General features: G+C 35.9%; 3 protein-coding genes and 1 long non-coding RNA gene across 13 annotated transcripts; all 4 read left to right on the top strand.

The window, feature by feature from the left end:
• The first annotated feature begins 1554 nt into the window (after window positions 1–1554).
• Window positions 1555–3806, top strand: LOC104753260 (F-box/LRR-repeat protein At3g59250-like). Its single transcript, XM_087491018.1, has 4 exons — window positions 1555–1656; window positions 1981–2964; window positions 3058–3198; window positions 3290–3806. Exons 2-4 carry the CDS (start codon window positions 2023–2025, stop codon window positions 3611–3613), a joined length of 1407 nt encoding a protein of 468 aa, XP_087347144.1. The 5' UTR covers window positions 1555–1656; window positions 1981–2022; the 3' UTR covers window positions 3614–3806.
• Window positions 3807–4004: 198 nt separating this feature from the next.
• Window positions 4005–6073, top strand: LOC109129581 (putative F-box/FBD/LRR-repeat protein At3g59240). Its single transcript, XM_087491021.1, has 4 exons — window positions 4005–4147; window positions 4238–5150; window positions 5314–5454; window positions 5549–6073. The coding sequence occupies exons 1-4, from the start codon at window positions 4143–4145 to the stop codon at window positions 5873–5875; spliced, it is 1386 nt and encodes a 461-aa protein (XP_087347147.1). The 5' UTR covers window positions 4005–4142; the 3' UTR covers window positions 5876–6073.
• A 1303-nt stretch (window positions 6074–7376) lies between these two features.
• LOC104749402 (uncharacterized) lies at window positions 7377–12682 on the top strand. Of its 9 annotated transcripts, XR_015584231.1 has the most exons (24): window positions 7377–7627; window positions 7732–7847; window positions 7944–7978; window positions 8161–8209; window positions 8297–8326; window positions 8432–8582; window positions 8665–8711; window positions 8794–8877; window positions 8971–9049; window positions 9082–9179; window positions 9276–9369; window positions 9608–9897; window positions 9979–10085; window positions 10211–10362; window positions 10496–10608; window positions 10708–10858; window positions 10942–11014; window positions 11098–11242; window positions 11355–11455; window positions 11566–11732; window positions 11831–11898; window positions 11988–12075; window positions 12263–12367; window positions 12441–12682. It is a non-coding gene; the product is annotated as an uncharacterized LOC104749402 (long non-coding RNA). The 9 variants fall into 9 exon arrangements; XR_015584235.1 differs by lacking the exon at window positions 8971–9049; XR_015584233.1 differs by having other exon boundaries at window positions 8971–9179; window positions 10713–10858.
• LOC109124899 (putative F-box/FBD/LRR-repeat protein At3g59240) lies at window positions 12658–15176 on the top strand. Of its 2 annotated transcripts, none has more exons than XM_010471027.3 (4): window positions 12658–13064; window positions 13352–14298; window positions 14440–14580; window positions 14673–15176. In XM_010471027.3, the coding sequence occupies exons 2-4, from the start codon at window positions 13366–13368 to the stop codon at window positions 14991–14993; spliced, it is 1395 nt and encodes a 464-aa protein (XP_010469329.1). In that variant the 5' UTR covers window positions 12658–13064; window positions 13352–13365; the 3' UTR covers window positions 14994–15176. The 2 variants fall into 2 exon arrangements, with proteins under 2 accessions (XP_010469329.1, XP_019094120.1); XM_019238575.2 differs by having other exon boundaries at window positions 12722–13122.
• Window positions 15177–15458: the final 282 nt, after the last annotated feature.

Here is a 15458-nt window from a genome sequence, read left to right as displayed (position 1 = left end):
AATTTTTAAGGGGTAGAGTTTAGTATTTAGAATTTAACAATTAATTTTTAGTACTAGAACTTTAGTAGAATTATGTGATATTTTTGGGAAAAAAAACTAAATTTGTGATATTTTTGGAAAAAAAATATTTTAGTGGTATTTATAACAATTGCCTGAAATTAAATGCTGTTGCAACTATCTATACTCTATACGATTTTCGTTTCTATAATTGTTTGTTTGTAATGCATATTACCAATTTTTCATAAATGTTAACTTTCTATATTATTGCTATGATTTTACTGGCCTTGATCTAAAAAAGTAAAGACAAAAAAATACATATAATTCCGAAATTCTAGGAAATTAATAAAATGATGCTGTGAGTAGTTTATACGAATTTCGTTTCCAAAATTGTTGTATGTAACGCATTTTACCAATTTTTCATAAACGTTAATTAACTTTCTATAGGTTTGTCGAAAATTAAAAGATGGAATTTTTCTATATTTTTTTAAAAAAATCACCAAAAGGCAAAAGCTGTCAATGGATTGGATTAGTAAGAGGGGGTATTAAACTTGATATTCTTAGGATTTGGTAGGATTTTAAAATTTTAGATTCTGAAAGATTTTAGGAGATTTGATTGTGTTTTAGAGTTATTCTATTAAAAAAAGGAAAATAAAATGTGATTGTATGATATTCTATTAGATTCTATGAGATTTTAGTAAACTTTGAATGATTTTAAAAATATTTTATAACACAAAAAAAAAACTTTATACCATAATGTAACGCAGAATTTGCCCTAAGTACGTGGTTTGTTGGCCATTAGATTCGATCGATTGCAGGAGGAGAAGTTACAATGATTCGATCGATTACGGTTTTGAGAGAGAGAAAGAGACGATGCATCAGTTGTTGGTTTTGTTGTGATAACTGGTTTTTTTTTTTTTTTTTTTAAAAAAATCCTCAACAATTCCACCTTATAGCTATGATTTTGATACTCATATTTTATAACTAAAAAACAAACAAAAGTCTTGTAGAATCATTCAAAAGAACATTTTTTAAAAATTTTGTGATATTTTGAATAACAGTAGATTTTAAATAAGTTTTGTAAATCATTAATTGAATAACAAAAGATTGTAAAATATTTTAAATGATTTTACATAGATTCCAAGTTGAATAATATAAGATTTTAGAAGATTATTAAAAATCATCAATTGAATAACAAGTCATTTTTAGAATACTCTAAAATCTTCTAAAATACAAGTTTAATACCTCTCTCTAAGATTACGGTTAATAAAAATTCATTGTTCATATAAAATTGAAAATTAGTAAGATTCATAATTTTTGTAAGTAAAATCCCTAAAAGTAACACGTCGTATATTCTAAACTCTTCAATATGTTTTCTTCATAATTGTTAAGTAAACTTTTTCTTTTTTATTTATTTTAAATTTACAAAAGTACAGTATCAATATTAAAATTGTATTAGGTAAGAACAAAAAATTGCAAAAAGAAACATACCAACTGAACGACGACGTTTAGGAGTCCTCACTCATCTATAATCAGGGAGTTCTCTCGTCCCGCCACAATCCCAATTTCAGAAAAACCCTAATTCCCCTCTACCACCTACTACCAAGTAGCAACATTTGTGTAGTTTTGATGGACTCTGCGCTAAAAACCAAGTAAAAGGTTCCTCATTTCTTCTTTTTTACTCTTTTGATTCTGTCGAATTTTAATTGTTTCTTCTGGCAATTTGTATCTGTGTGTGTGTGTTTAATTAAAGACAAAGACTTTTGAAACTGGTTTGCAATTTGAGATTTACGAAAGAGCGTATTTGGAACAAAGTAAAGTTTCCTGTACTCTCTCTAGTGTCGAGTTTGAACTTTTTTTTCTAGCAATTTTGATTTTCTGAAAGACAAAGACTTTGAAACTGGTTTTGCAATTTGAGATTTTGAGGAAGGCGTATATTTGGAATGAAGCTTCTTGATTTCGATGATTTTATATTTTTTGTAGGTGTTGTAACTCTTTGTTGAGATAGATCTAATATCTGTCACTATGAAATCGAAAGAGACGGACTTTGGTCCCAGTAGAGATATAATAAGTGATCTACCAGAAGCTCTGATTTGCCACATTTTGTCATTCCTTCCCATTGAAGACTCTGCTTTGACTTCAGTTCTCTCCAAAAAGTGGCGTTATCTCTTTGCTTTCAGACCAAATCTTGATTTCGATGACTCCGTATATCTAAAACATGGGTTCGAGTACAGCATTAGCCGGATGATTCGCTTGAGTTTTATAGATTTCGTGAATAGAGTTTTGGAGTTGCAAGGGGATTCTACTGTCAACAGGTTCTCTCTTATGTTTGGACATGGCGTTGTTCGTTCGGAATCTGTCATTGAATGGATATTAAACGTGCTGCGACGTGGGGTTAACGATCTTGATTTACGCGTTAGTCTGCATGAGGGCCGTCTGCCTTCAAAGATCTTCGAGAGCAAGTCACTGGTTAGACTGAGTATAGAATCTGGAAATGTTTACGGCATTGATTTGGAACATGTTTCTCTTCCGAAGCTTAAGACTCTCTACCTTACTAGAGTTTTGTTAGGAAACACTGAAGATTGTTTTCACAAGCTTACATCTGGTTGTCATGTCCTCGAGGAATTAGTTCTCATTAGAGTTTACTCCGATTTGTGGAACCGCTCTCTGTCTTCCAATTCACTCAAGAGACTAACGCTACATCCTTGTGGTGAAGAATATGACCATAATCCAGATACTATTTCGTTTGATACACCAAATCTTGTTTATTTTGACTACTCTGATCATATTGCACGCAAGTATCCAAAAGTGGACTTTGGTTCCCTTGTTGAAGCTACCATCGATCTTGGAATGACACGTCATCAGCATGCACATGCAAACTATGGAAATTTGGTCGGCAATGCATCAGATTTTCTTAAGGGAATCTGCAATGTTCAGATCCTTTACTTGTCTGCCAGCACTCTTGCGGTATGTTTGTTAGCTCAGCATCGATAAATAAATGTTTGTTTTGGGTTAATGATTGGATATAGATGAAGAATGATGATATGGTTGCTGTTTCAGGTTCTTACTTTCTGCTGTAAACCAGTGCCGGTATTCAGCAACTTGATTCATTTAACTGTGGAGACCCATAATAATGTAGGATGGGAATCACTGCCAACTCTACTCAAGAACTGCCCCAATCTAGAAACTCTTGTATTCGACGTAACCAACGCATATCCTTTTAACTGCATCTTTAAACTCAATTTTCAAACAAACTAGATTTTTCTTGATGTTGTTTACTCTTGTGTTTCAGCGACTCCACCACAAATATACAATCAAATGCGGGGATGTTGACGGGTGCCTATGCAAATTTTCAGGGGAGGTTCCTACTTGCTTATCTTCAAGTCCAGTGAAGGCTTTAAAGGTACTGAGATATGGTGAATTTGGTATAGAGAATCAGATAGAGCTGATCAAGCACTTCCTAGAGACAATGCCACGTCTTGAACAACTGACAGTACATTACGATACATCGATAGATGATGATCTGATGAAAGTTTTAAGCCAACTTAACAACTTTGCAAGAGAAGCTTCACCAAACTGCGAGATCCATGTAATCTCTGATCACCTCGTCAACTAAAACAAGATCCATCTCTTCTTTCTGCCTTTTGTTCTTTAGTTATTGTGGCTTGTGTTCGGTCGGATTATTTATCGTTTTGATTGGGAATACTCGATTATCTTTTTTTTTTTGCTTGTTTCGGTTCTTAGCTTGAGTAGCTAATTAATTTGTCATACAAGCCCACTACAAAGAGAAAATAAGTCTTATTAGTAATTTTCTGAAACAGAGCATTCTTCTTTTATTCCAAAATTAAAGAACGCACACACACACACACAAAAAGAACACGTGGACACCGATAAGCAGACGTGGAAACCCCAAAACCCTCCGATTTCGTCACCGCCACGTCACAGTTAAGTAAAACAAACTGACCAAGGATTGCAAAAAAAACCCTAATCTTTCTCTTCCGCTTCCCCTCTCGCTATCAATCTTCAGAGTTGTTGATTTTAATCTCGTAGCCAAGTGAGGTTCACGATTTCTTCTAATGATGATTTTGTGATTCCTTAATTAGCGTCGAATTAATTTTAATGTTTATCTAGCAAATTTTGCTTTTATGGGGTTTGTCTCTGTTCGATTCGTATACTTTATTTGTTAGTCAAGCATATGTGAAACCCTTTGACTTACTCTTTTTTTTTTTTTTTTAATCAGGTTTGTCACTATGAATTCAACAAAGATGGATATAGATATAATCAGTGATCAACCAGAAGCTCTGATTTGCCACATATTGTCGTTTCTTACCACAAAGGAAGCTGCTTTGACTTCACTTCTCTCCCAAAAGTGGCGCTATCTCTTTGCTTACAGACCAAATCTTGATTTCGATGACTCCGAGAGGAATGAGGTTCATAGGGGTTTTATGGATTTCGTGGATAGAGTATTGGGTCTGCAGGGTAACTCTACAATAGATAGATTCTCTCTCAAGTGTGATAGAACGTGGGGTTATCCATTTCGCGTGTCTAGTTGGATATCAAATGTGATAGAACGTGGGGTATCGGATCTTGATTTACGCGGTGCTTTGGTTTCGAATCATTCCATGCCTTCAAGTGTCTTTGTGAGCAAGTCACTTGTTAGGCTGAGAATAGAAACTCTATATGATTTCGTCATTGATTTGGCACATGTTTTTCTTTCCAAGCTGAAGACTCTCCATCTCATGTATGTTGTGTTTGGAGATGTTGACAGTTGCCTCGTCAAGCTTATCTCAGGCTGTCATGTCCTTGAGGAGTTAGTTATGATTAATCTACATTGGGATGGTTACTGGAGCCGCTCTGTGTCTTCCAAAACTCTGAAGAGGCTAACGGTACGCAGTGTAGCAGGGGATGCAGGTCCTTATCGTATATCATTTGATACTACGCCGAATCTTGTCTACTTTGAATACGATGATTATGTTGCGGAAAAGTATGAAACAATGAATTTCGACTCACTTGTTGAAGCTAGAATCGGTCTTCTAATGACAAGTCGTCAGATTGCACATGCAAGCTATGGAGATTTGGTCTTTAATGCAACAAATCTATTTATGGGGATAAGCAATGTTCAGGTCCTTCACTTATGTTCCGACACTCTAGAGGTTTGTGTCTTAATCCCATTTTTGAGGTTTGTTTTTTTAATCATCTTTCGGTTGCCTAGAAATCTAAGGAAGACAAACAACCAACCAACCTAGTAATCTGAATACCCTTTGTTTTAGTTTGTGTGTTACATATATTTTAGTTGATTTGGTTTTGTTTCATCAGGTACTTACTTTCTGTTGTGAACCAATACCGGTTTTTAAAAACCTGATTCAGTTAACTGTTACGACTCACGAAGACTTGGGATGGGAATCATTGCCGGCTCTACTAAAGAACTGTCCGAAACTAGAAACCCTCGTCTTTGAAGTACCAAACACATATCCTTTTTACTGCATCTGCTAACAGAATTTTTCAAACAAAACTAAGATTATAAAAGTATTTTTTTTCATCTATAATTTAGGGACTCTATCACAGAAACACAATTAAATGTAAGGATGCTGACGGGTGTCTATGCAAATCTTCAGAGGTGGACATTCGTAGTTGCCTATCATCAAGTCCGGTGAAGGTTTTGAAGATACTCGATTTTGGCTATCTTCCTTGTTACAGTGAAGAAAATGAAACGAGGAAGGTGCAGGTCATGTATTTCCTGGAGACAATGCCGAATCTTGAACAAATGATACTGTACCACCATTCTCTAATTGATGAAGATTTGAAAAGCCAACTTGAGAGGGTAGTTCCTAGAGGAGCTTCATCCAAGTGCAGAATCCAATTAATTAATAATGGATAACGACATCTCACCAACTTATCTTTACTCTTTGTTTAGCTTTTAGCACAAAAGCATCTATGTTCTGTTATTGGTCCCTCATAGCTCTTTCAGCTTCTTGACATGCGTTTTTCCCTTCTTTTTTTTTTCGTGTGTTGTATACTATATATACTTCGTGTTTTCCGGTTTTCAAGTTGTTTAATTAACATAGCTTTTGTTCTAGTTCGTAGTCGAAAATTATTTAGCGTCTCTGTTATGTAATATTTTCAGATATATGCATTTTCACTTTTCTTTCTGTGTTGTATACACTTCATGTTCTTTCTCAACGCAAATAATTATTAAGATGTGATTTTTTTTATCCATTTATTAGGTTTTTCAACAAAGACTAACGTGCAACCCGTAGTCTTGATTTTTCCGTTGCTGTTGTTGTTGTTGTTGCTGTTGTTGTTATATTTGGCTTCTGTGAAACCTATAATATTTGGCTTCAATAAAACCTATATTAGGTAAAGGACTACTAGAAGGAAGAGGTTTTGTTTTTAAAATCATATCTTTCGGTTACCTAGAAATTTAAGGAAGACAAATAACCAACCAACCAACCTAGTAATCTGAATTAATACCTTTTGTTTTAGGTTTGTGTTACATATATTTAGATGATTTGGTTTTTGTTTCATTCAGGTGCTTACTTTCTGCTGTGAACCAATACCGGTTTTTAAAAACCTGATTCAGTTAACTGTTAGGACTCACGGGGACTTGGGATGGGAATCATTGCCGGCTCTACTCAAGAACTGTCCGAAACTAGAAACCCTCTCGTCTTTGAAGTACCAAACACATATCCTTTTTACTGCATCTCTGCTAACATAATTTTTCAAACAAAACTAGACTTTACAAGTTCTTCTCATCTATATATATAAAATGTAGGGACTCTATCACAAAAGCACAATTAAATGTGAAGACGCTAATGGAGTGAGAGGGTTAGAATTAATATTAATCTGGTGTAAGATAAGTGAAATGGAATTGTTAATCTCCTTTCAAAACTCGAACTATAAATGTATAATTCTAATACTAAATAACCAAGTTTGTTAGACCATCATTAGTGGTGGTTGCTTCCTCCCAAATTTCTTTAATAAAAACTAATAAAAAATACAAACAGGAGAGAAGGAGAAGAACCGTTGCTAAAATTACTAGGAGAAAAATCGTTATTCAGTATTTTTTAACACATGTCAATTTCTTACTAGTCATATATTAAATATTAATTTTTTTTTCTATGTTTTCTCTAGTAACAACGATGCTCTTAAATGCTAATAGTAAATTAGTAAACCATAAAAAAATTTAATATTATTATATATAAGAATAAAACGGTTGATAAGTCTTTCAATTCTTCTTAAATTTGTTCTTCTAGTAACATAAAAGAAAGAGATGAGCAAAAAAAAAAAAACTTTAAGCCCAAACGGCCCACTAATATTTTTTACACAAAGTTCCGATCGAAGAAGTAAATAAAAAAGGCAATCCTAATTTCCTTTTTCTATTTGGCAGTTCTATAAATACTCTCGGACGCTCCACCAGTCTCCTGGAGAAATCAAAATCAGTTCAGAGAGAGTGAGTGAGTGAGAGAGAGGGAGAGCGCGAGAGAGAGATCTCGATTCTAACGGCGGCGAGGGAGAGAGAGAGAGAGAGACCGTTCGATCCTAATGGCGGCGAGAGAGAAAGAGACCGTTCGATCCTAACGGCGGCGAGAGAGAGAGAGAGCAAGCGGACCTGAAGAACAAGTCAGAGGAGGTATCGTTTCGTGTTTCAATTTAAATTTTCGTGTGAATGTTTATTTTTTGATTTTGGAAATTTCTAGGGTTTGTTTCTTTTTTTTTTGGGTGAAACTGAAACAGGTGTTTTGTGTTCGTGGACGAGGACTGACGATGATTTGATTCGACTCAGCACAAACACGGTCGCCGGCGGGCGTGCGTGTTCGGTGACTCAAACTGATCGATTACAAAACAAAAAGGTCTTTTGTCTTCTCGGCGTTGTTCTTCTTGTTATAGTTTTTTTTCTTTTCTTCTTCTTTCTTTTTTTTTTAATGTGTTGATTCTTTTCACTGCAGGGTTAGGGTTGATAACGTAGCTAGCACTACCAGAGGTATCTTTCTAAACCCTATCGATTTTGCTTTTTTTTTTTTTATTCTCCTATTATAATTACAGAGGTGGTGTCGATGTTTTGCTTTTGAAATAAGAGTAGTTCCTTCTTGTATTATATGGGGATCTTAACTAACTAATGGGTTTGTTCCTTTCTTTCTTTTGCCTGGTGAAACGACGATACAGGTTTGTGTCTGTGGCTGTGTGTTCCGGAGGGGACTTATCTGGTAAGCAGGTACATTGTGTTTTATTTATTTCTTCTTCTTTTGTTTTTTTATTCAACCGTGTAACAAGAATCTCAGGTTTAGGTTTCGTTTTGCAGGTTTGCTTAAAAAGCTTGAAGCTGTATAAGGTTTGAAAAAACATGTTCCACTATTCACTAAGGCTGGTTGTTATAATTCAGACTTAAAAGAAAATATATTAAGGAAGCTTCTTCTAATTCTCTATTTTTGTGCAGATTGGAGATATGCTATGGGTTTGAAGAATGAAGAAGGTTCAGAACCGAAAAGGTAAAACATCAAACTGATTCAATTTTATAAACTGTAATGCACTTTCAGATACTCGAAGAGCACGACCTCTTAAGAGAGCTAAATGGTGTCATAAAGCAGGTACATTGTGTTTTCTTTGTTTCTTGTTTTTCTTTCTATCAACAGTGTAACAAGAATCTCAGGTTTATGTTTCGTTTTGCAGGTTTTCATAAAGTGGATGTGTTTGAAAGGCGTGAAGCTAAGTGTAAGGTATGAAAAAAACATTTTGCAGTAAAATTGTTTTTTTTTTTTGAGCTCTTCACAGTAAAGTTTTTGAGTTATGTTTGGTTAGGCTGAAGGGAAAGAAGAAGGAGAAAATGATGAAGAAGTTGAAGAATCAGAGGGAGAAGAATCTGATTACAGAGGTTATTATCAGGTTCCACTTATTGTCCACATTAATTGTAACATTGTGATTCTTCTTCTCAAGTTTCTTTAAAACTTTGTTCTTCTTAAATGTTTGTTTTTGTAGAATCAAGACTTCAATGATGATGGTGACAGACGATTATAATCAGGCAGATGATGGAGGGATAATAAGGGGATATTAAATAGTGGGTTTCTTTCTTTCTTTGGGCTGAAACAGGTGTGTGTTCGTGTTTTCCAACCAAGACGATGATTTGAAGGAAGAAGAAGGTTCATAGCAAAGCAATCAGATGATGCTCTTCTCGGAGCTGTTGGATGGTATGTGGTGTACTCGGAACTTTCATTCTAATTTTTTGTCTTGACCATACCATATTTGTATTTTGGATTCATCTGAAGTTAGGATTTTTGTTGCAGGTTCGTGCGGCTCTTGAAGTGTTTGTCAATTTTAAGACCGATAACAGTGTTACCACAAGTGACGAGAGAGTAAACAGGCCTGAACAAGTCAGAGGTATTCTCTCGTTTTCTTCTAAACCTATGAATCTATTTGATTTTCGTTTTTGCTTTTAAAATAAGAGTTTCACTTTTGTATTATATGGGAATATTAAATAGTTCTGCTATTATAATTACAGAGGTGGTATCGATGTTTTGCTTTTGAAATAAGAGTTTCGTTCTTGTATTATATGGGGATCTTAATTAACTAATGTGTTTGTTCCTTTCTTCTTTTGCCTGGTGAAATGGCGATACAGGTTTGCGTATGTGGCTGTGTGTTCCAAACCAGGACGATGAATCATATTTTCTCAAGGACGTACGAAAGCATCAAGGTTTATCACTCATAGGGAGGGGACTTATCTTGTAAGTATGTTGTTGTCAGGACGTTTATCTGTGGTTTGGTTGAGCTTTCATGATGCGTCTCTGGAGACTGGAGGTCTAGCACTTTGAGCCCAATTGATCTTTATCTATCCTCGTCTTCTTAGCTTCTATCATGTTGTTAGTCGAAAATTTAAAATGCCAATGACAAGAGACTGCTTCTGCCCAGGTATGAAGTTTAGAACACTTAATTATCTTATTGTCTAATACTTATATCTTTTTTACAATATTGGTTGTCTTTCTTTTTCAGTGATATTGGTTCCAATTCTTACATGACAAGTGATCCTGGTGTTGTGACTTGTAAGGAACTACACTTACTACTTTTGGTAGAGAGAAGAAGCTCAACCGTCAAGTCAGGCAAGTCAGACTCGTTACTCACAAATCACAATCACTCAAAACATTCGTTTCAGTTCCCCATCCATATGTGAGACTGAGATTTCTTTTCTTTTTTGGTTTTGTTTTTCCTGCTTGTGCTTCTCTAGATGATGGAGATATTATTAGGGATGATGCTGAACTCGTGGACCCAAATGATGGTAGAATCCTCTTCACTATAAGTCATCTCAAATTCCTCTGCTTTGGGAAGCAAAGGTGCGGTAAACTTTGTTCAGTTGACAAGGCTACTACTATCTTGGAGGTAAATTCTTGATAACTGCCGGAGGTTCTCCCAATTGCCTAAAATGTGCCTCTTGTTCTCTTTCTTTTAATGGTGTTGCTGTTTAATTTCATTTGCGAGAACTTACTGTTTTCTTTTGGGTGAGACGAAACAGGTCTTTGTATTCATGTTCCAGCCAGGACGGACGATGCTTTCTTGACTCAGAACACGAAAACGGTTGCCGGCGTGTTCTTACAGTAAAACAACATCAAACTGATCGATTAAAAGGTAATCTAGGTCTTACTCTTGTCGTCGCTGTTCCTGTTGTTATAGTTTTTTATTTTATATATATATATAAATGTGTTGATTCCCATAATTTTGGTTCAGCAAAGGCGAAAAGAGAGCAAAAACAAGTCAGGGACTCAGGGGTATCTTTCTAAACTTGAGAGCAACATCTTTCCAACCAGTACGATGACCACAAAACGGTCGCCGGCGTGTTCTTACAACACTAACAACATCAAACTGATTGAATTGAAAGGTATATATAGGTCTCTTTGTCTTGTCCGCTTCCTCGAATTTGTTTTCACTTAGGCTTGTTGTTTTAACGAAGCTTATATGCAGATCGGAGATATGCTATGGTTTGAAGAATGAAGAAAGATTCTGAACAAAACAAAAACAAAACCTTCGCCTTGCGGTAACAACGTGAATCTGAGATTTCTCTTTTCTTTTTCTTTTGTGTGTTATATATCTTATCACCTTCTCTTTCTCTACTCTCAGGATCCAAGCATTCTTGATGAATAATATCTGGTGGAAGTTTATGTTTTCGTGTCTTTGCAAGTGATGGATGTTCAGAGGTCACATGACGTTTCTTCTTCAACTCTCATCTGATTTGACGAGAAACTCCACAACAATAAAAAAAAAGGTATACATTCTTGATGTTTACTGTGTGTTTCTTCATCTGAGTCTTTTGCTTTCGTAAATATGACTTTTGTATTGTATATGGGATCTTAATTAATGGGTTTGTTTATTCGGAGATTCTGTGAAACATCTCTCCACATAAAACAACTCATCACCGGAGGAGAGAAGAAGCTCAGTCGTCGACGCAAAGACTCCATTGCTTTTCCCAACAATTCAGGCAAGTCGTTCCATTACTCAACAAAATCACTCAATACATTCGCTTCAGTAGTTCCCCATCCATAAGTGAGACTGAGACTTTTTTAGTTTTCTTGTTTGCTGCTTCTCTAGATGATGGTGATATATGGGGGTTCACTCTTTCTTCCTATTAGGGATGATTCTGCATTATATGGGGGTTCACTCTTCTTGTTCTGTAAGTCATCTCAAAATCCTCTGCTTTTTGACAAGGCACCAGAACTGACTCAAGCCAAAGGCAGTAATCAGAAAATTGCATAAAGGTATTTGACATTCTTAATAACCATTCTGATACCCCAAATGTGGTCTCACGTTCCTCTTGTTATTGTTTATTTTAATGTGTTGATTCCTTTCACTGCAGGGTTATGTTTTTGAATGGTTATAGTCGGTGAGTTAATTCATGTCAAGGTTATTCTGCTTCTATTTTTGGTTAGTTAACTAAATGCTATAGAGGTTTTACTATGAGTCCTCTATAGAAATTCAAAGAAAGTGATCAAATTTTGTATTTTGAACTGCAGGGGAAAAATTGCTCAAGGTATCGATTTTGATGTCTTATGGAAGACTGGTTGTAATGTCCGGAGTACCTCTCCAGTATAGATTAATCAAGTAAGTTCTACTCTACTCAAATGAACATATATCCTTTCAGTTTCCAGTTTGTTGCTGCTGCTTGTGCTTCTCCATATGGGTTCACTCTTTAAGTAATCTCAAAATCCTCTGTTTTTTTTCAAAATTAAGAATTGCGTTGATTCTAGCAATCTTCCAGTTTAAGAAGTTTTATCTTTTATTTGTGCAGCTTAATTCGGTTCCTAGAATCAGACCAAGGAGATTATTCAAGGTAGAGACCAAGTGCAACTTCCATGAAGAAGAAGAATAAGAGAAGAAGAAAATTCCGTTCAAGGTTTTGTTTCAACATATCCATCACTCTTTGTTTGAAAGGTCCAATTGCTTTTAATCATTCTTATTGTTTCCAGGAAAATAATTCTGCGGATGCAGAGGACAACAACAACAAGACATGGTTCTATAACGGTTCAAATCAACTTCACAAAGCAAGCCTCAGGAAAATAACAAGTTCTGAGGATGCAGAGGACAACAATAAGACTGCTTGTGATGTGCTTCACGGTTGCTTTGTTATAACAATTTTAAGACGCGAACGGACTCTATAACTTGTGGGACACTCGCAAGGAAAATATACTACAATTAAAATTTGATGATCTAATTAGAACAAAAGGCCAAATTAAGAAGAAGAAGCTTTAAAATTGCGAGATGAGATCCAACTCCAAGTAACCAAATATATCTCCTCAGCTTGTACGATGTCGTTTCAGAGCTGAGACTTCTGTTTTGAACCATCGTCCCCGAACAACATTGCAAACCTCACAAACTTTTGGGTTTTGGCCAAAAAGACTTTTCCTTTTTTCTCCCGATTAGACGAAAGACGTGTTGGGAATAGTCCACTTCGGGAGAAGGGGTGCTCTCCTATCTTTTGATTAGGAAAGCGTTGCAAAATTCCAGTCTTTCCACGCTCCTCTCGCAATCAACCTCTGAGAAGTTGTCAGATTTGAAGGATTTTGATGGGCTCTGTGCTCAGATACTCAATAGTGAGTCTCGTCGACATTGACACACTTATTTGCAGCTGACAATGCCCTTTTATTTTTAGTTAAGCTTCTGAAGTTCATATCTCTCTCTCGAAATCATCATGTCATTTGCCTGATTTTAGAAACCCAGTGATTTTGTTTTTGTTTCCCGTTTTCTTCTGATTTTGATTCTATTGTTCTTCTTAACCTTCCGACATGTGACGAGAAAGTTGAACTTGTTGTGTTTTTGAGTCAAGCAAGCATCTGATTTTTTTCAGGTCTGTAACTGTTTGAGATCTGTCACTTTGTAGGGCACCCGACAAAGATGGATATATGTTGCAAAGATATAATCAGCAATCTACCAGAAGCTCTGATTTGTCACATATTGTCGTTTCTCACCACAAAGGAAGCAGCTTTGACTTCACTTCTCTCCCAAAAGTGGCGCTATCTCTTTGCTTACAGACCAAATCTTGATTTCGATGACTCTATATTATATCGTGAACATGAAGTGCCTATCCTAGAATTGGATGAGAAACACAGAGTGTTTATGGATTTCGTAGATAGAGTGCTTGGTTTGCAGGGTAATTCTACTATTAAAAGCTTCTCTCTTCAGTGTCAAGATGGTGTTTATCCAGATTGTGTCACTCGTTGGATAACTAGTGTCATGGAACGTGGAGTATCAGATCTTGATTTACGCGTTACTCTGAATTGGCACGATGATTCGATGCCTGCAAGTGTCCTTGTGAGCAACTCACTGGTTAGGTTGAGAGTGGAATCTGGAAATGGTGTTATCATTCATGTGGGAGATGTTTTTCTTCCAAAGCTTAAGACTCTCTATCTTGATTTAGTTTTGTTAACATATTGTGGTTTCGATAATGCCCTTGGGAAGCTTATCTCATCTTGTCCTGTGCTTGAGGAACTAGTCATGATCAATCTATGCTGGCAAGGTTATTGGAGGCGCCCTTTCTCTTCAAAAACCCTCAAGAGTCTAACTTTCTACTGTCAAGTGATTGATAATAACCCGTTTACTGTTACATTTGATACGCCGAATCTCGTCTACTTGGAATACTCAGATCATATTGCGGACGAGTATAAAAAGGTGAATTTTGATTCACTTGTTGAAGCTAGTATCGGTCTTCAAATGACAAGTGTTCAGTATGCACATGCAACCAACGGGTATATGGTCGCTAATGCAACAGATCTTATTATGGGGATAAGCAATGTTAGGATCCTTCACTTATTTGACAGCACTCTTAAGGTTTGTATCGTAATCGTATCCTCCTAATTTTTGAATGTCAGTTTGCTGTCTTCTTACTAGCAACCTGTAATTTAAATACCCTTGTTTCAGTTAGTGTTTCATGATGGCTTGCAAATGAAGTTGATTTGGTTTTTGTTTCAGGTTCTTACTTTCTGCTGTGAACAAATACCCATATTCAAGAACCTGAATCATTTAAGTATTATGACTCACTGGGAAGTGGGATGGGAATCATTGCCGGCTCTACTCAAGAATTGTCCAAATCTTGAAACCCTCGTCTTTGAAGTAAGAGTACCATTACAAATCCTTTTACTGCATTTGCTAACATATACCTTCAAACAAATTTAAAACTTTGTAGTTGTTTCCTCTATGATCAGGGACTCCATCACAAAAGTACAATTAGATGTGAGGACGTTGACGGGTGCCTATGCAAATCTTCTGAGAACAGTCCCACTTGCTTATCATCAAGCCCCGTAAAGATTCTAAAGATATTGAATTTTGGTGAGATTTGTGATTGCTATGGTGATGACATGGAGAAGCAGATGGAGCAAGTAGAGTATTTCCTGGAGAAAATGCCGAATCTTGAACAAATGATATTGTACTATAGTACACCGATCAATGAAGATGTGGAAAGCCAACTTCAGAGGCTAGTAGCTTCAGCCAAGGCCAGTGTCCAAGTCCAACTAATCTCTGAATAACTTCAGCGTATCTACTAATCTTCCTTTCCTTGTAACGTAAATGGGAGATTATCCTCTTTTTTTAATCTCGGAGAAGATCAACAAAGCTTTTATTCTATTTTGTTCGAGTTCTGTTATGTGTTTGTATATACTTCATGTTTTCTCAAGACTTCCAAGATATTAATTATCAAAGCTATTGTTCTAGTTTGGTGTCTGTTTTGTTATACTCTGTCGGCTTCTTAATATGCATATTCACTTTTTTATGATACACAATGTTTTCTTCAGCTTCCAAGTTGTTGATTTGCGTCACTATGATACGCATCTATAAAATTTAAGATGTGGTAATTAACTAACTAAGTTACATCTCTTCCAAAGCTTACGATTATCCCCATCTTAATTTTGTTGAGATTGAAAACAGTATGTTTGCAAAGCTTCCTTCTGGATGTGACGAGGTCGAGGAATTAGTTCTGATTAATTTGATGTGGG

Source organism: Camelina sativa, chromosome 16 (genome assembly GCF_030686135.1).
Source record: "Camelina sativa cultivar CO46 ecotype springtype chromosome 16, ASM3068613v1".
NCBI classification, from domain to species: Eukaryota; Viridiplantae; Streptophyta; class Magnoliopsida; order Brassicales; family Brassicaceae; genus Camelina; species Camelina sativa.
This window is presented reverse-complemented; position numbering and strand designations above follow the sequence as displayed.

Excerpts from the sequence above, each read along its gene's own strand:
- LOC104753260 (XM_087491018.1), top strand. The coding sequence starts at position 2,023 with ATGAAATCGAAAGAGACGGACTTTGGTCCCAGTAGAGATATAATAAGT. Across the intron at positions 2,965-3,057 it reads TGTCTGCCAGCACTCTTGCG|GTTCTTACTTTCTGCTGTAA; the intron begins GTATGTTTGTTA and ends TTGCTGTTTCAG. Across the intron at positions 3,199-3,289 it reads TAGAAACTCTTGTATTCGAC|CGACTCCACCACAAATATAC; the intron begins GTAACCAACGCA and ends CTTGTGTTTCAG.
- LOC109124899 (XM_010471027.3), top strand. The coding sequence starts at position 13,366 with ATGGATATATGTTGCAAAGATATAATCAGCAATCTACCAGAAGCTCTG. Across the intron at positions 14,299-14,439 it reads TATTTGACAGCACTCTTAAG|GTTCTTACTTTCTGCTGTGA; the intron begins GTTTGTATCGTA and ends TTTTTGTTTCAG. Across the intron at positions 14,581-14,672 it reads TTGAAACCCTCGTCTTTGAA|GGACTCCATCACAAAAGTAC; the intron begins GTAAGAGTACCA and ends CTCTATGATCAG.
- LOC109129581 (XM_087491021.1), top strand. Across the intron at positions 5,151-5,313 it reads TATGTTCCGACACTCTAGAG|GTACTTACTTTCTGTTGTGA; the intron begins GTTTGTGTCTTA and ends TTGTTTCATCAG. Across the intron at positions 5,455-5,548 it reads TAGAAACCCTCGTCTTTGAA|GGACTCTATCACAGAAACAC; the intron begins GTACCAAACACA and ends TCTATAATTTAG.